An 18095-nucleotide genomic window follows, 5' to 3' on the forward strand; every position below is an offset into this window, starting at 1 on the left:
TCATTGACATAATTATCAGTGCTTCAGCTCTTCCAGCTTCTCATCAAAGGCAGATTTTCCAGTTTGTGCAGGCGAAGTATTCAGTTAAACAGTGTTCATGGGCAAAGTCTGGTCAAAGCAGAACAGCTTTCAGAATCCAAGTGTTAGACTTGGTATAATTCACAAGCTTGTTTCAGCTGGATTTGGAAAAGATGCACAGTTCTAATACAGAAGATGTTCACTTGTTTATGAATAAACGCGGATTCATACTCTGTTGTGAAGTTATAATGGCAAGGTGCAGAGCCACAAAACTAAGGAATTCTATGAGGCATTGTTTGGCAGAAGGCAGTGCATTTCTTCGCTGCTTTATAAAAACAGTGATTGGAATTTTTCCTCTCCATTGGAGCATCACTGAGCAATAGTCATAGATGAGTTAAAATAGAAAGCTTGAGTTGCTGGCACACTACAGATTGAAAAAGGTATGAAGACATTGGTGGTGATAGTCCACCTTCTCTGGCAGAAAAGGACTAAGTGTTGATTTCTGCATGTTGCCTCTACGTTGCTTACACAGAACAGATTTTATAAGTAGACATTCCTGTCTAAAATACTTAGATTGCTCCAAAAGTAATGCCTCCTATTTATTTCCATGGAAACTACAACAAATACAAAGAGCGCAATAACACCGTTTGATAGAGCAAATTCACAGCTAAAACACTGTTTTGATACAGTCACCGCTATCAGTTATGCATTTTCACCATTGATGAATAAAAAGGGCTTGCATGCTCTGCTTCTGAAAATCTGTACCAGCGGAGGTGACCCACTGTTTCACAGCTGCTATGATGGTGACATTGCTAGGAAAATGTTACCCACACAGTCCATCTTTCATCGGCCTGAACAGATGGAAATTAGAAGTTGCCAAATCCAGACTATTCGGTGGGTGTGGTAGGACAGTCTAGCCAAGACTGGCAATGTGCTTCACAGTCTTCAAATTGATATAAGGGCTATTGTTATCATGTTTCAAGTGAAAGATTGTCTTCTTCTCTGGTGTGAGTCTGACAGTTTGAGCCTTCAGCTGAGTCAGCATCACAATGTGGTGCTAAGAACTTATGGTTTGTCTAGGTCGCAGGAAATCCAGAAGGATCACCCCTTTCCTATTGCACATCACTTTACCAGCTGAGGGCTGTGACTTGAACTTTTTCTTTGATGGGGAATTCACATGTTGCTACTCTACAGACTGCTGTTCTGACCTTTGCTCATAGCGGTGGCACCACATCTCTTCACCAGTAATGGTGTGATCCAAGAAACTGCCACCTTCATCCTCACTGTAGTTCAATAGGTCCTAACAAACCTGCACACAATGTTCTTTCCGTTCTTGTGTCAGCATCTGTGGGAGCAACCTAGTGCAAAGTGCAATATTCCAACATTGCAACCATTATTTCCAATGCATTGAATCAGATATTCAGCTCCATGCATAAATTTCTGGTTGTAATCTACTGATCTGTGTGAATGAGCTGATTGTGATACTCTTCATTTCATGCTATGACAGCTGTGCATGGCTATCTGGAACATGGCTTGTTTTTCATGTCGCTGTTGTCACTGCTGAAACCCACCAGCCACCACCTCACTGTGCTTGTTTCCAGTGTTTGGTCTCCACTGGCGTTCAGAAAGTGTCCGTGAATGTCAGTGGGTGCCATTTTTTCTTCATGGAGGAATTCAGTGTCACATTTTTGCTTCATACGCACTTTCATCTCAGACACCATTTTGTCAGACTGCCCTTCTGCTGCCATCTGTCATGTGGCAACTGCATTTAATGGAATACTATCAGGAAGGTTTAACCTCTACTGCCATACCACCAACATCAGCTTCTGACGCTGTGGGCTGACATAATAAAACAGGAGGCATTAATTTTAGATCAGCCAGTGTTAGATTAGAGGATTTACCTTATTTATTCTGGGAGACAAGTCTCATCCTCTCTCTGGAACAGAAGAGCTATATGTATTCTAACTAGTTATTTTATATCTCAAAGAAATGTTCCCTTAGATATTCTATAATCAATTAAAGCTTTGTTACCTTTATGCACTCCCAGGTGATTATGATACTATGACTGTTGGCAAGTTATTTGAATTATTAAGCTCATAAAAATTCTTCAAGGGGCATTTAAAAGATTCTTTTTTTCTTGTTTTTTCTATCGCACTGCTGCATTTTGGTTCAATATTTTGTCCTAATAGTACTATCTGTTTCGCTTGCATCTGATGCTGGACCAGAAAGTTACTTCCGGTCTGTTGCTGTTCTCTAAGCACTAATAATACATTTTTCTTTTTGTGTGCTGTTGACTTTTTATGAGGTTAATTTTCTCTGGGCTAGAATAACAATGCATCATTTTGTTCAAGCGTAATCTTTTGTTATAATCAAAGTGAGTTTGTCTCTAACCTGCCTGTCAGTTCTAAATGCTGAGATAGACTGGGTCAGATGTCAATCACTGCTTACCACTGTATTAAGTAAGTATGTTTTTATATTATTTCAGTCAACCATATCCTTATGAATTGGATTCTGATTTAAGATTTTCAGCAGTGATGAGGGGGAAATGAGGCAGAAAAGCAAGGCTAGGGTGTCACTGGAGGAAGTGAATAAGGGAGGGTCAAAATCTTTCTGAACTTCTGACCATCCACTGGGCTCTGCTGAGGTCTCAGCAGTGTGTCAGTCCAAGCAGTGAGCACCCAGCAAATATAATGAAATCAGGCAGAGCTGTGGGATGTTCTGTGCTTCTGAAATGAGGTCACTTAATGAGGTGTCTGTGCTTATTGGAACTTAGCTGTAGGGCACGTTTTTATCGAGTCACCTTAGCCATCATATTTCACTTGTATTCATACCTCATCTGCAGATTTTCACATAGCAATCATTTGAAGCAGTAACAAGAGAGAACCTTTCTGGAGAAGAGCACAGCTTTCTATACCATCACACATGCTTTCCTCTGTAATGCCCCAGTCTGTGGAATATTGTCTTTCCTAGCTCTTACCTGTCCTTTTGCTGTTTTTGCCTCCTCCATCCTTGCCTTGCTGTGCATCGTTTCTGAGTATTCTTGCCTGTCCTTGTTGGTTCTCTCTCCTTGAACTGTTTGGCATCTCTCACCATCATGCCAGTGATGGGTCTCCGTCCTTTCTTTCTGCTCCCAATATGTCTTCTCTCTTTCATCCTAATGGTTTTGCTTCTCTCTCCAGTAGTTCTACTGGGCTGTCTATCAGTTTAATGTCTTTCTATTTAAAGTTAATATAACCAAATCTGAATTTGTTATCTTTCCCAATAAACCACTTCCCATTCACAGTATTTTCTGTGATTATGATCAGTCACAAGCTCTGCTGTGCTTGTTACCTGGGGGCCCTTTTCTCATCTTGCACACTTAAGGCAGCATGTAGATTATTATTATTAATTTGTATACTAGTAATCTTATTTTGTTTTCCTCTGATGTATTAGTAAATTAGATATCTTTCTAAGTTCAGATTATTGTGCAGATTAATTGCTCGAGAATGACGGCAGTCTTCTTCAGACTATATTGGTCAAGCATGATTTCCCCTTGGTGAATCCTTGCTGGCTACTGATAACATTCTTCTCTTTCATTTGCTTGGAGGTGACATCTGGTATAAGCTGTTCCATTCCTCCCTTTGTTTTGTGAAATTCTGATGCTTCTCCAGTGATATCGATGACATCTCTGGGCAATCTAAACTAACGCCTGATTTAGTGATTGGCAACCCTGCATGCAGCAGAGGCATTGGAACTAGATGATCTTTGAGGTCCCTTTCAACCCAAACCATTCTAGGACTGTGTGATCAGCCTCAGCGATCCTTTCAGACATTTCAAAGAGCTCTTTACTCTTCTCATTTCATCTACGTGCAGCATGTCATAAGTTAGGCTTCCCATGTATTCTTCAGACTTTTTTTTCAGCACCACAGCTATCAAGGTTATTTTAGAAACAGTTTCATCAGCTTAATTTGCTCTGTCAGTTAATATTTAACAGTTTTGATTACTGAAAAATGGGATTTTTATAAAGTATAATTTTTCAATTAAAATTTAAATGAATAAATTGGGGAAATAGATCTTTCATTTAAAATGGCGAGGAAGCAATCTTGCACTTGCAATATTTTGAACCCATAGAGTACCTTTTACCTACTGGGAAATTATGGGGAAATAAAAATATTTTCTTCTTTAATATGTTTAGTATTATGCATTGTGGTGGTAAGCATCAGTACCTTGCTGAATCAGATATTGTGCTGATTTCAAACATTCACAAATGGTCTCTTAAAACTGTAATACTGTGATGCAGAATAACCAGAGTTTTAAGAAATGATCTCTGATTTTGAAGCATATTTTTCATGCTTTACTTGACAATTCTTTGGATATACAAGTAATTTGGTCAGAAAAGAGCGAAAGGAAAGCTTTCAGTTTTGCTTGGTAACACAATTGGAAGAGGTAAGAAAGTCCTGAAGTTGTGATAAATCTTCTACAAAAGTAGCAATAGGTCTGGCAGTGCTTAGTGAAGCAGGTTAAGTCTAAATTCTCAGTACATATTCAGAGCTGGAGTGCATACATAGGCATTAAAACTGACAGGGGATATGAGGAGTTATCAAATCTCCTGTTGTGTCCCTCTTATGAACCAGAGATGCAGAGATTGGGTTGGGAAAGGATGTCGTTTTTTCCACTTTGACATTAGCAAAGAATGTCAAGCCCCCGAAGCTCCCCGAAGCTTGCATATCCCCTGAGAGATGAAATTGGGTGCAAGCTGAGGACTTCTGATGTTTAATTCCAACTGCATTTAAAGAGAAGATGCAGAAGAGAAAGTGCTGAAGTGCAACACATACCATTTCCATACCCTTTCTGTGACAGGACTCCTGTATTTACCAAATCTACCAGTATTTATTTTCCTTCCATAGTTTACCACTTTTTAGGGCATAATTCAGAGCTTCACAAGCATCATGAAGAGCCCTTCCCTAGAAATCCAGTCTTTAAAAAAAGATTCCTAGGCACAACATCATTTTTCCAAATACAGTATACAGAAGGCCTTCCTCCAGGGAGGCAATCCCAGCCTTTGGGATTTTTACTGGAGTTATGGAGAGACAGTCTGTCTGCACTGGAATTGATTACTGTCACTGTATGTCAGCTCCCTCTCATGACTTTTGAGTGGAAAGAAGGGGAAGGATCTCATTAAATACATGAAGGGAAGAGGCCGGGGGCCAGGGTTCAGCAACTACCCCTGGCCTCAGCTCTTTCTCCTGCAGCCTTCAGAAGATTGGCAAAATTGATCCTGGGCCATTTGAATGTGGCGTAATTGTTCTGTTCGCTGTAGTTCTGTAGTCACCAGGAAATCTTAAAAAGAAATAAATTATGAGATGATGATGGGCTCTTTTAAATGGACTGAACCTTTTCTTGCCCTATCCAAAAAGCACAGGTGCTGCTAGTGAGCATTCTGGTCTTCAGACACAGTACGTGCAGAAGTGAGATTTCATCCTAAGATACACCTGAAAAATCTTTCTAGCCTTTTTTTTTTTTTTTTTTTCTGATATAGAGGCAGAAACAATTCTAAAAGGAAGTAATGATTCTAAGAGTTAAAACAATATTCAGTTTTACTAGTTTATGGGTCAGCAAACTAGTCATGTTTTCATATAAATGACTTGCACATACCTAAATAACTCAGTTTGCTGTCTTTGCATTTGCATTTTTCTCTGTAGCCTCTGGCTAAAAGACTCATCTGAATAAAAGTTTGTGTATGTTGCAGTCTTCTAATTATCTGTACATTTTTGTCTTTGACAGTGTATCAGTTACAACAAGAGGCACCACGTCCCAAGAGAATCATCTGTCCTCGGGAGGTCAGTTCCTCTTTCACTACACCTTGTTAAATCTGATGAATTGTCAGCAGCATCATTACCAAAAAATCTTTTGTACAGTCTGCAGATAGTATTCTCTTTAATTTTTCTAATCCATTATTTTATATAATCATTTTCCTCAAAGTTGATTAATTGAAGTAGATTAACACTTGCTAGTTGGGCATAGAGGACTGATTCTACCACTAGAAGCACCTTATTGGACAAATACTCCTAATCCATTGCTTACTATACTCTTCTGTAAAGTACCTCAAGTATTTCTTGTTTCTTTGTCAAAATGGAGCAGCGGAAGGTGTATTTTCTTACAGCATCCATGTATTAAAGTGCATGTGATGTGTTTCAGTGTGACTCACGTTGCTAAGATTTGTTGAATGCATTTTGCTAAAATTCAAGTTCAAGCTATAAAAATAAGTTCAAGGTGAAATAGCTGGAGAACTTGGCTCTGTCATGAAGGCTTTAAAGACTGAAAAATATTAAGAAATACATAGGACTGAACGTTTTACTGGGTCATCTTGTCTCCTGTTTTCTTTTTCCGTATTTCTCCATCTCTTCTTAGTTAAATGTGTCATCTCTTCAAAATGCTCTGTGTAGTAGTGATTGAAAACATATGTAGGCTTCTCTGCTCAATCAATAAAACTGTGATAGCCTTATCTTCTGTAATGTCAGGGATAAATTTTGTGCAAATAGAAATCTAGCACTTGTAATAGAAATACTGAACGCACAAAGTGATCACATGAGGTATAAGAGATTACGTGAAAGGAGATGGAAACTGTGGATCGTTGCTATGATATGTAGCTCTTTTTTTAAACATTATCCCGAGCTTTGACCTGCTTTCCCACACTGTGTACCCACTGAAGAAGAGCCCAGGCACAACACTATATCAAATATTAATGGATGCAGACTCAGGGCAGTTTGTGGGGGGCAGAAGGTTTTGTATCAAGGCACGGGTAGATGAAGTGAGTTTCCCAGGGTCATGAAACAGTCACTGTAAGGTCAGGAACTGAATCCATTTTTCTCAAGTCCACAGAGCACCTTCACTAAAAGGCTGCTGCATTTTTTTTCTCAAGTGCTATATAACAGCTGTTTCAGAGCAGGATCTTGGCCTTAGACTGAAGATCTTCAAGCTCTGTTTATTCTGGATGTTCCCAAGCCACACACACAGGATGGTCAGAAAGGCAAGCAAAACTTGGGAGCGGGTGAACCCTCCTGTCATTCAGTCCCCTTGGCAAAAACAAAGCTCGTGAAGAAAGAGCATGCTGCAGCCCTGTGAAATTCTGCACACATGTGCTGCAGGGCTTTAGCAAGACTTTCCTTTCCAGAATTCTTGTGTCAAAGCAACAGGTAGGTCTATGCTGTGGTATTTTCAAAAGGTTTTTAATAAATGAGTATCACACAACAGGTATTAAGCTATTAGTGATTTAGCTGAAAATATTTAAGATAAAGATTTTATTTCCTTGCAGACTCACAGGAGTTTCTTACTTTGTATGAGTCAGTAGTCTATCTAATATATTATTTAACTTGCACACTGCCAATGCTTTGAGGAATAACTTGTCTTCAGAAAATCCGATTGAAAAGCATAGACTGCTGAGGAACCCTTGGCTACCATGTGAACTCATTTTCATAGGAGTATAAATGACTTAGTCTGAAGGAAATTCATCCAAAATTTGTTATGCCTACTCAAATTAAAACATTTTTGCCTACATGAATGAGAATTTGGATCAAGGTAAAATGTGACTGTAAAATATAATAGTGGTGGTATTCTTGTTCTAGAAACAGAAGTATCTATATAAATAAGTGGAGTTGATGTGCAATAGTGAAATGTTCTCCATTATACTAAGTTGAAATTGCTTCCTTATGTACAAGAACATTATGTACAGTTGAAGTTATCCTTTGCTTCCCTTAACTGATGTTTGAAGACCTTACATTATTTAGTTTCTGTTCAGGTCATTTCTAAAGATTTGCAAAAGGAAGCTAAGATCATATTGTATTAACAAGGTGAATAAATAGTGGGCAAAGCAGTGCCTAGCAAAGTAAAGTACAATAAGTCTGATTCATATCATGTGGGTTTGTTTCTGACTAATTAACCAGGTTAGTGGCTCACTTTGTGCACTGATAGCAGTCCTATTTTGATCTGCTGTTTTTTTCTTGCTGTTGTTTTGGTTTTTTTCTTAATCTAAAAATAAGAAACTTCATTCAAAAGATGATCTTTGAGTTCTTCTACTTCAGTTCTAAATCTTTGTTTAGGACAACAAACTGACTGATAGAAACAGGTTCTCTGGCCCCACGTAATAATAAACAAACAAATAAATAAATAAAATTAAAAACCCAACCCTGCACTGGTGATTTGCTTTTTTGTTTTTCTGTATTTAATTTTCTCTGTAAGTTGGAACAGGGTCCTGATGTCTAGATGGCTCCTTGTGGTTCTTATTATTGGTTCTCTATAAAGTAGAGCTGTATAATGGTGTTACAGAACATCACAGATTATTTTAAAGAGAAAATTCAGCACTACATTCTTACAGAACGTATTAGTATCTCCTTAACATACAGATTGTAGGGTGGTTGTATTCATTGCTTTTCCTCGTTTTAGTTTGGCGTTAGTGTCTTCTAATGATTGCACAGGCTTGCTTCACTAAAAGCTGTCTTATTAATATTGGATTTCTATCAGTTGCATAGAAAATATCTGAACATCTAGTTTATTGTCATCAGTGAGAAAATATCATAATTGGCAATATGGTAGTTACTTAGTATGCAGCATAGTGCTCAACCAACATCTGGAAAGCAAGTGTCAGCAGGATGTGTGAATGACAGCGAAAAGATCTCTCTCTCCATGTGAATATAGGAACTGGACTTTGTTGAGGGTGTTCTCCTGTGTAATTTAGGATTCAAATTACTTCAGGCAAATGTGGTAAAAATTGCAGATTATTTTAAATCCTTCGTGCTCATGGGAAGATGTCTTTCATTCATAATTGCTGAATTCTGCTTGTTCTCAAGGAAATTCAGGCATCTGCTGAAAACAATATCTGTAGCACCAACGGATAAACTTGTGAAGCGTTGGCTGTTTTTGCTCTCACCACTTGGCGCTTTCATCATTTTCCTATGTTTTCTACTGCTGTTTTCCACATTTTCTGCATTCATTTGCTCCCCCATTTCCTCTGCATTGCTCTGCAGTCACAAAGGTTTTAGCCTCAGATCTCTGCAGTTCTACCACCTGATTTGTGTGGGTTTCCTGATTAACTATACTGTGGAGACAGAAATCACCTCTCCTGATATGCAACCAACCAGACTAAAAGCTGGGACCTTAAATAAAACATGAACATTTATATCTTTGTGTCTTTGAGCTTTGCTATCATGATTTTCTTTTTCTTTTCTGCCTGCATAAATATCTCGTCAGCAAAAGCAGGTCATTCCTGCAATGGGAATCATATTGAATGAACTGTTAGGGCTTCAGGTATCTAACGGCTTTTAATTAATCACCACTGGCAGCACAAGTAGTGTGAATATCTACCTCCCCAGTAACACTGGATTCTTGCCAATATCCTCATTTATAACCATATTCCTCCCAGCAATGTTTTAATGATTTATTTTTTAAATAGAAAAAGTTTAGTTTAAAAGCACCATTCAGGTGGAATGTAGCTCTTAAATATTGTGCTTGCAGATGCAAGCATGATGATGGGTGCCAAAGGATCAGATTCATTTTGTGAGGAAGCCGTATTATAAAGCATCTGTTAGGATTTTGTCTATGGAAATGGTGATTAAAAATGGCATTCATAGAAAATAATTCAAACTTTCTGTTTTTATTATGAAGTATCTTTTCTTAAATTTATTTTTAAGAAACGGTTCAGTAGCGGTCTATTCAAAATTAAAATACTTTTAAAGAAATAGAAGCTTTAGCAAAGTAGAAGAATGAAAGAAGGCTGATGACGTTATGTGGGAACATATTTGATAACTACTGATAAACAACGGGGACAGGTTGCTTGGACGGCATTATTCAGTTATTCATACTTCTGAATGCCACTCCTTTTCCAGGAAAGTCTTAATTGCTGACAGCATTTTTTGAGGCTGGTGTGTTCATCTGCATTAGACCTTTAATATTCCTAACAGTGTTTTGGCCAAGCCAGTGTCAGCAACAGTGAGAAACTTGTCTGAATTTCCCTAGTGTAGGCAAAGCCTTAGAGCCTTAACTTATATTATTATGTAGAAAGATGTCAGTTAATTGCCTTCCTCCTTGTTCTGAATTACAAATAGGTTGCATCGGAAGCAGAAATGATTTTCTCTGCCTTTAAAGCATCAAAATTATGGTTCTCTGTTTAAAAGCAAATATGATTACAAAAAGGGAATCTTTCTGTGGAAAAAAAAAAAAAGAAAAGCTTTTTTTTTTTTTTTTTTTTTTTAAGTGATTCTAAGAGACAAAATGATAATGACATATCCAGACAGTGCTGCTGAGAATCTTTAACCATCCAGAGGGTCAGGAACTGTTTTGACCCTTTGGATATCCATTACTCAAATTCATCAAAGCAAGTGTACAGTTAGTGGCATTTCACAGAGCATTATTGTTGAAATGGTCACTCGCAGGTTTATAATTATATTGCCATCTCGTACTGTAGTGCATACATACAGAATTATTACACATCTCCAAAATCGAACCACTGCAAATTGTTCTTTACTTGTTATCCACAAAGAGTCTTCTTGATGCTGGAATTCAAGCTAGTGAATAACAGTTAGCAGAGTATGACTTAAGCAATAGCAGTATGGAAAAATGCCTTAATAAAAAATGTTTTTGTCAGTCCAACGTCCAGGTATGAGAATATTTTTTATTTGTACAAAAGAAAAAACACTTTGAAGCAGTCAGTTCCGTAATTAGGTAAACTTGAGCAAGGTTATTGAAATTAAGCCTTATCTGACTGCATAATAAGTATTTAATCATTGCAATAAGTCTTTCATGAATTTCCTTACCCTGCTCACTTAATGACCTTTACAAGTTCACTATTTTATTTTTCTCCTCTGCCCTCATATTTCTAAGAACAATGTCCATACTGCAGTAAAGTACTTGAGAGCTGTAAATTGGCCATAAAATTGGTGGTAAATAATGAGAGTAAATGGTTATTTTTATGGCATTTGTTCAAATCACTCTACTGCAAAAAGTCAGGCAGAGCCATAACAAGGTGTCTCTTACCGTCAGTCCCGAGAGCTTATCTAGAATCATTCAGAACATTACATTATCTTTTCCTTAGAAGGAAACTTCAGAACACACACAGTGACACACCAAGATACCCATTAGCCAGCAATTAAATGAAAACGAGCAAAGTTGTTCCGAAACCTGTTTTCATTAGTGAAAATGCTTGTACATATAAGACCTAATGGAGCCTATACCTTCATGTTCTTACAGTGTTGCTGCTGCTTTAATTATGTTTTTAAAAACCCTGTATTTATGATAGAAACAAAAAATAACAAATTGGACACAGCAGTAGTCTGTGGGTTGCAAATGGAGCTTAAGAACAATTTTGAATAGACACTGGCAAAAGGAAGAATGTTCTTCAGCTGAAATGTGTAGTGAAAGTAGAAAGCCTGGCTGCATTGGAAGGAAATGAAAGTAATTGAAGGCTGGAAAAAGTCTTTGATTAAACTGGGGTAGAGGACCCAGATAATGTTTAAATGCATTGTAATCAGCATCTCGCCAAAGTGAACACAAGTATGCTTTCCTATTAGGTATAAATTGTAGGGTTTTACCCAATGTAATTTTTCTGCAGTATCTTCATAAGATGCTTTTGATCCAGAGAATGTGATTTTCAGCAGTGGATGAAAGGAGGCTAGAATACTGCTTGTCCAAAATTTACTTACATTCATCACATCAGACAAAATTGTCCTTTTTTTTCTGTATCTGTAGAAGAGTCATGAAGTCTCACCCTCCAGCAGTAGAAGCCACATCATCCTGACCTCAACAGTCAGCTGACTATTGAGTAGAGGAGAGCTTTCTAAGTGTTCTGCAGGTGTGATTGTTAAGATTTCATGGAAATATTGGCAACTAAACAAAACTAGAATGGGTTTCTCTATTCCAAATTTCATCAGGTTTGATTTCCTGATGTTCTAGGTTACAATTTGCAGATTAGTCTGATGACATTCAGTGCGCTGTGATTTTGCCATTGCCATAATTTTTAATTTCCTTTCATCTTTGTTACATACTAATCTTTTCATCTAGTTCTTTTATTTTGACATGATGTCAAATTTAAGTAGCTTTCAGACCAAAATAAAAGCCACTGCCATCTCTCAACATAGAGTTTATCAATCAGCCTACATCTATGAGGAAATTCTGTTTGCCTGTACTGTGTTATGTATCTGTTCTAATTTAGGCCACTGTTCTTCTGGTTAAAATAATATGTAGAAGAGGGTTTCACTGTGTTTGCTCTCTGATTGATACTTTGTGTGATGTCCGAATAGACAAATAAATATAGAAACTACTTATTTGTCTGTATGCATCTGTGTATCTTACTTCCAGTCTTGCTATACACACACGTATGTAGCTAGATGAAGGATAATCAAATCAGTTAGTTACACACTTCTGTTTGGAACACCAAAGAGAAGTGGGTATGATCACAGTAAAGTCTGTGTTAATTTCAAACAAGGACTCTGAATTTTCAGAGTTCAAAATGAGAATTCAGAAGTTTTTCAATTTAATTTTTTGTTTATAACTTTGTTTCCAAAATATATGCCTATCTGTTTGAAATACGATAATTTAACCTGTACTGACATATTTCAACTACTTGGTGTTTAGCAGGGAATCTAATAATACCTCTACATTTTTCTAGTCTGGGAAATGTAGCTAGCAGTAGCTAAGCTCCTTCATTCCTCTACAGGCCTTGTAGATAACCTGACGTGAGAGATGTCTGCTGTTCCCAGGTACAGAGCAGAAATATTAATAGAGTCAATGATGGGAGAATAACTGAGATGATGCTAGTATTTTTGCTTTCATCCTTCCACTGTCTCCATGGACAGGTGTTCCCCTGGTGTAATGAAGTAACAGTACCTATCTCACTCCATGATGGACCTTATTCAAGGCCTTCTCCTCTGAGTTTTCCACCTGTTTCCTGATTTTCCTTCCTCACCCTCTGTCCATGGTTTTGAACTGGTTTCTTCTGACTGATTTCTAACCAGCTTCTGACAGATTGATTGGCAAATGTTCATTTAGTAATTTGCAAGCACTTTCTCTAGGTCCTTTGATGAAAGGATGTGTTTTTACATCAAATAATAACAGTGGTCTGGTTAGGAAGATGGCATTTGGTGATGTTCTAAGGCAGATAACATAACATGGTGCATTTGTGAGGCTATACCATGAACAGTTATGACAGGTCACATATATGATGGTTTTAATGCTTCTCAGTAGTTACAGAAACACAAGCAGCATTTATAACATTGTTAGGGCTTTCTGCATTTATCTGCTGCTGTTAGGAATAACTTTCCTCCTGTTTAAATAACTCAACATGTCAATCTTGAAAAAAAGGAGCACAGTTAAATACTATATTTATTTTTATTTTTTTTTAAATCTAACATTCAAGGTAACATTGATCTTCCTTCTCCCATGTAATGATGCCCTTACTGTGTGAGTGGAAACCGTGTAACAAAATAAATGACTCCTGGTTTTGTTATCAAAGCTGTTTGAACGTGACCTCATCTCCCCTGACTATTTAGCAGCAGCCTCCCTGATTAAGATTTATTTCAATTAATTTTAGCTTGTGTTCACAAGTACATTATTTTATTAGGTAACAAAATATTTGTATTTTCTTTTCTTGTTCAATTATGCTTTTCCACATTAAAGCTGAATATATACAGAAATATATTCCCTTTTACTAACAGTGGCAAGTGTCAATGTTGGGGAAAGTTGTATAACCTTCTGGAGTTTAAAGTGTTTTGATTGTATTGATTACTGTATGGTGGACTGAAGGAGCTTGCTCAAGGTCACAGATAGGAAACTAGCCCAAGTTAAAAATACCCTCATAAGAGATACTTTACAGCACTTGTTTTGGAAGTTTGGTACAAGCAAACAAGAAAGCAAACAAAGCAACCTGACTCTTGTTAAATTCTTTGTCTTTGAAAATGACAGGAATAACCTTGATGGAATGGAAATCAGCCTGCAGTAGGTGTCATAGAAACAATCAGATCTGCTGAGCTCCCGCACTTCCCTGTGATGCACTGGGGAGGGATCCTGGTGCATCTGTGTTCTCCACAGGTTACGGCAAGCTATCAGACTGCAGAAGTTAATCAGCTTAGAACAGGCGTTAATAAAAGCAGTCTTTTGAATTCTTAACTACTGTCTTAACTTTTCATATTCTGCCTTGCAGTGAAGAACTCCAGTCTTATATTATCCCCAGTACTGTAAGTTTTACAGAAGAATATATATATATATATATATATTATTATTATTAGGATTGCCAGCACAGTTTGGCACTTCATTGTTTTATGCTATTTGGGTAAGCAGTGACTAGTTCATCACCTGGTGCCTTGGCCTTCTGCTCTGGAGTAATTCATTCTGTCCACTGCCTTCTCCCTGCTGTCCTGAGGTGGGCAGAAATTTGGTATTGCTGTGGCTTTATACGTGATTTATACTACCTTCTGCTCCTTGCTGATCCCTATCAGCCTGAGAGCAAGCAGACATGAGGAACTAGCTGCATCATGCATATCAGGACTGGAGGAGAATCGCAACTCTGCAGCAAGAGGAGATGTTTGCATATACTCTTCTTAAAGCCTTCCACAGCTGAAGATTTCATGAACAATTCTGTTTGCTTAATTATTTTTAACACTTTCCTGATATCTAAATCCTATATTTTTATGCAGTTTTAGTCTATTGCTTCTGGTCATCTCTAGTAAGCACCCAGAGAACAAATTCTTATTTCCTCTTGAAGAAGGCTGCCTTTCTCCCACGTTGCTGCCACAGCCCCCTCTGTCTTCTCTTTAGGCGATCTCTTTTCATCTTTCACATTTGCTGAATCCCTGTTCATTCTGTTGATTTGGTTCAGAGTTTCTTGAGACATGGTACCCAAAGCTGCACTCAGGATTCCAGCCAGAGGCCTTCTGAATGGAAACTGCAAAGAGAGGATTACAATAGGTGTCTTGTTGGCTGCACACTTGTTTTTATACCCTGTGGAGGGGCAGTGCTGACTCTGCTCTCTGTGACAGTGACAGGGCCCAAGGGAACGGCCTGGAGCTGTGTCAGGGGAGGGGCAGGTACTGGATTATGGAAAGGTTCTTTGTCAGAGGATGGTGGGCATGGAACAGACTGCTCAGGGCAGCGGTCATTGCCCCAAACTAACAGTTCAAGGGACATTTGGACAGTGCTCTCAGGCTTGTGCTCTGATTTGTGAATAGTCCTGTGTAGAGCCAGGAGTTGGACTCAGTGATCCTTATGGGACTCTTCCAACTCAAGATATTCTATGATCATGTGGCCAAAATATCTGAACATACTCAAAGTCTGTATGGGCTCGTCATTGGAGCTTGTCCCATTGGTCATGCTGAATGCCACTGACTGGAAATCTTAGGGGGGAAGAGCAGCTTTTCATTAGGAATGCACATAGTGACTGCCTGTAATTGGCCTATCCTTGACCAGAGAATAGGGGTGTTGTTACAAGGCTGCTATTCGTACTAGCAAAATTAGAAACAGGCTGTGTGACATGATGCTTTTCTGAAAACCAACAGTTGCTGCTCTTTGAAGACACTGGAACCAGCAAGCCTGAAAAAATAGTAGCAAGAAAGTAAGGAAAAGGTGGTTAAAAAAGGTAGATAAATATTCCCTTGAAAAATTGTCTCCCTTATTAAATTAAGAGGCATTGATGTAAAGTAATTTTTCCTATTCAGAGGTAATTTACATTCTAATTGATCTAAGTAGAGATTTATTTAAGACAAATTTGTAGGAAAAAAAACCATTATAGAAGGAAATAAATACAGCATCGTTTTTTCACTCTATTATCCTTCTGTTAATGAGGGCTTAAAATTTCTCTTACTATTTTTCTGTCATTGATTCTGAGGCAGAAGTTTGCAGTTGACTCATGACAATTGTGCCAAAAGCTGAACAATTTGGACAGTAAACTCCATTTAAGTACATTATTGGAGACAGTACAGTCTCCATTCTTTTGAAGACTTCTCTTCCAGACTGCTATTTCTCTTTTGCTGAGTTGGAAACCATATTTATGGCTACTCAGATAGAATTACTGAAAAATAAATAAGATTTTTTCCAAACAAAAACTATATCTGATTAAAATTCCTTTGGGAAAATGTCTTACTGCCTGCACTGATTGACCACACTGACATTTTAAACTCCTGGATCTCGTTTCTCTGTTCTTTCTGTGTAATGGAAAGATGAGCAAAAAAGCTATGCTCCTTATTGTTCCCCTTCCCCTTTCATATCTTCCTTGTGGTTTTATTAAAGCAGTGGTTGAAATAGGTAGGCCTATGATGTTACATCATGTTGGCCCTTCTGAATTAGACAGATTGCTGTCCTAGAGGGATTTCTCCATTTCCATCACAACATTTCTTGGCTTCAGTGTTGGCCACTGGATAAAGAAATACGTCTCGTGCAATGAAACTGACGAGAAATTAATTCTTTTTTTTTTTTTTTTTTCTTTTTTGGATTAGAGTTATCTTATTTCTGTGATCGTATTTAGGAATTCTTCGGGGTATCTCAAATCTTCAGTACAGTGTGGCTTGGATGTAGATGTTTGCAATGAAAGTCTATTACATTAGGGCATACTCACCTTCTGCCTGTGTGATTCCCAGTAGTTTTGTGATGAGTTATCTGCAGAGTGCTGTAGGATTTTAATACAATAATCTGTACATTAGCAGGAGTATGTCATTCTAGGGCTAAACCATCCTGGCCAAAAGAGAAGCCACAAATCCCAGAGCATTAAAATTCAGTAAACTTAAAAATTATGTGAAGTAGTATATTGAATTAGCTTAGATAGCTAGTGTGTTTTTACGTAGAAGGCTTAGTTCTTTCTTAGTGTTGAGGTTGAACTCCAGTGCAACTGATTCTGTACCTTGAAGAATATGCTGTAACATTGTAAAAAACTTGTAAAACTAGATTAAATGTCGGAGTGAGTCTTTTTTGGAGGCTGAGGAGGGGTGGGTTTGGTAGGCTCAAAGTCAAGGATAGACTAAGGATAGACTGTGCAGAGCCTCTCAAAACGATCTTCCAAATAAATGCCTTTGGAGGGCCGAGTTTCATTTGTCTTTGAGTGTGCTTCAAGATTAGACGTTGAATGTTGCTGGCTTTGTAGGACTGATGAACGATTATTGATTTAAGGCTGTTTCACTATGATTTGTATTTCCTGATCAATTTTGACATTCACTGGTAATTCATAATTCATACAACTCTGCATTTCAGTACTAATTTTCAGAGCTTTTCACCAGATTTCTGTAGTAACGGCCAGAAATGCCTGCTCTGCAACAACCTGTTTGGTTTGAGATTGGCAATAATACCTTTTCCTAAGCCTAAAAATTGCTATCTCACATTTAACTTGAAAGTTGTCACTTTTAGTGAAGACACAGAATCCATTTTGTTTGTCCTCTATGTGGGAGTAGTAAAAGCAAGTTACAATGCTGTTTAAGGTAAATATATATTTTCCCTAGTGAAGACCTATTATTTGCCTTATGTTATTTGCCCTGTCCATGTGAGAGTTCTAAATGATTCAGCCCTGCAGATTTCTTCACATGCTGAATGTCTAGGGAGAAGGGTTGAAGTGTTGTATAAAACCACCTGGGAAATGTAGTCACTTTTACAGCAAAGAAATTGTGTGCACTGTATGGCAGTTGATAAAAGTATTCTTTGTTGTCCTTTATCTATTAAAAAAATGAATAAAAAAATGAAGTGTTCATGTCCTCAGAATGAGGTTGATTATTCTGGGCTCCTGCAACTTGGAAGCAATCACCTGTCTACCTGTGGGTTTTCTGTCCTGTCCCTGTTGAAGGATTCTCTGTGTCAGATCTGTCTGACTTTGTGTGCGTGCACACGAGCCCATTTATAGTAGGAGAGGAAAAGTTAATCCCAACTGAATTCAGTCACCTTTGCCTTTTGGGATACAGGCTTTTCCTTGAAGTCTGTCCAGAGTCTGCCATCAGTGCAAAGCAGAACTACTGGCTGCTTTGATAATTTTGAGTTTCTGCTCCATCCATTGTGTTGGCTTTTGGTTTATTTCCAAGTTCAATCCATCATTCTGGGTTTGATCTAGAGACCCTGATGTCATTTTGATCTTTTCTCTC

General features: G+C 37.9%; 1 protein-coding gene across 3 annotated transcripts in view; it reads left to right on the plus strand.

Moving 5' to 3' along the window:
• Positions 1-18095, plus strand: part of CHN2 (chimerin 2) — a 162103-nt gene that overhangs the window by 69183 nt on the left and 74825 nt on the right. For all 3 annotated transcript variants that reach the window (XM_425997.8, XM_046932420.1, XM_040692943.1), the window contains one exon: positions 5782-5837. In XM_425997.8, the coding sequence (XP_425997.2) occupies positions 5782-5837 (56 nt within the window). The remainder of the gene's footprint in view (positions 1-5781; positions 5838-18095) is intronic.

This window comes from Gallus gallus, chromosome 2 (genome assembly GCF_016699485.2).
Source record: "Gallus gallus isolate bGalGal1 chromosome 2, bGalGal1.mat.broiler.GRCg7b, whole genome shotgun sequence".
NCBI classification, from domain to species: Eukaryota; Metazoa; Chordata; class Aves; order Galliformes; family Phasianidae; genus Gallus; species Gallus gallus.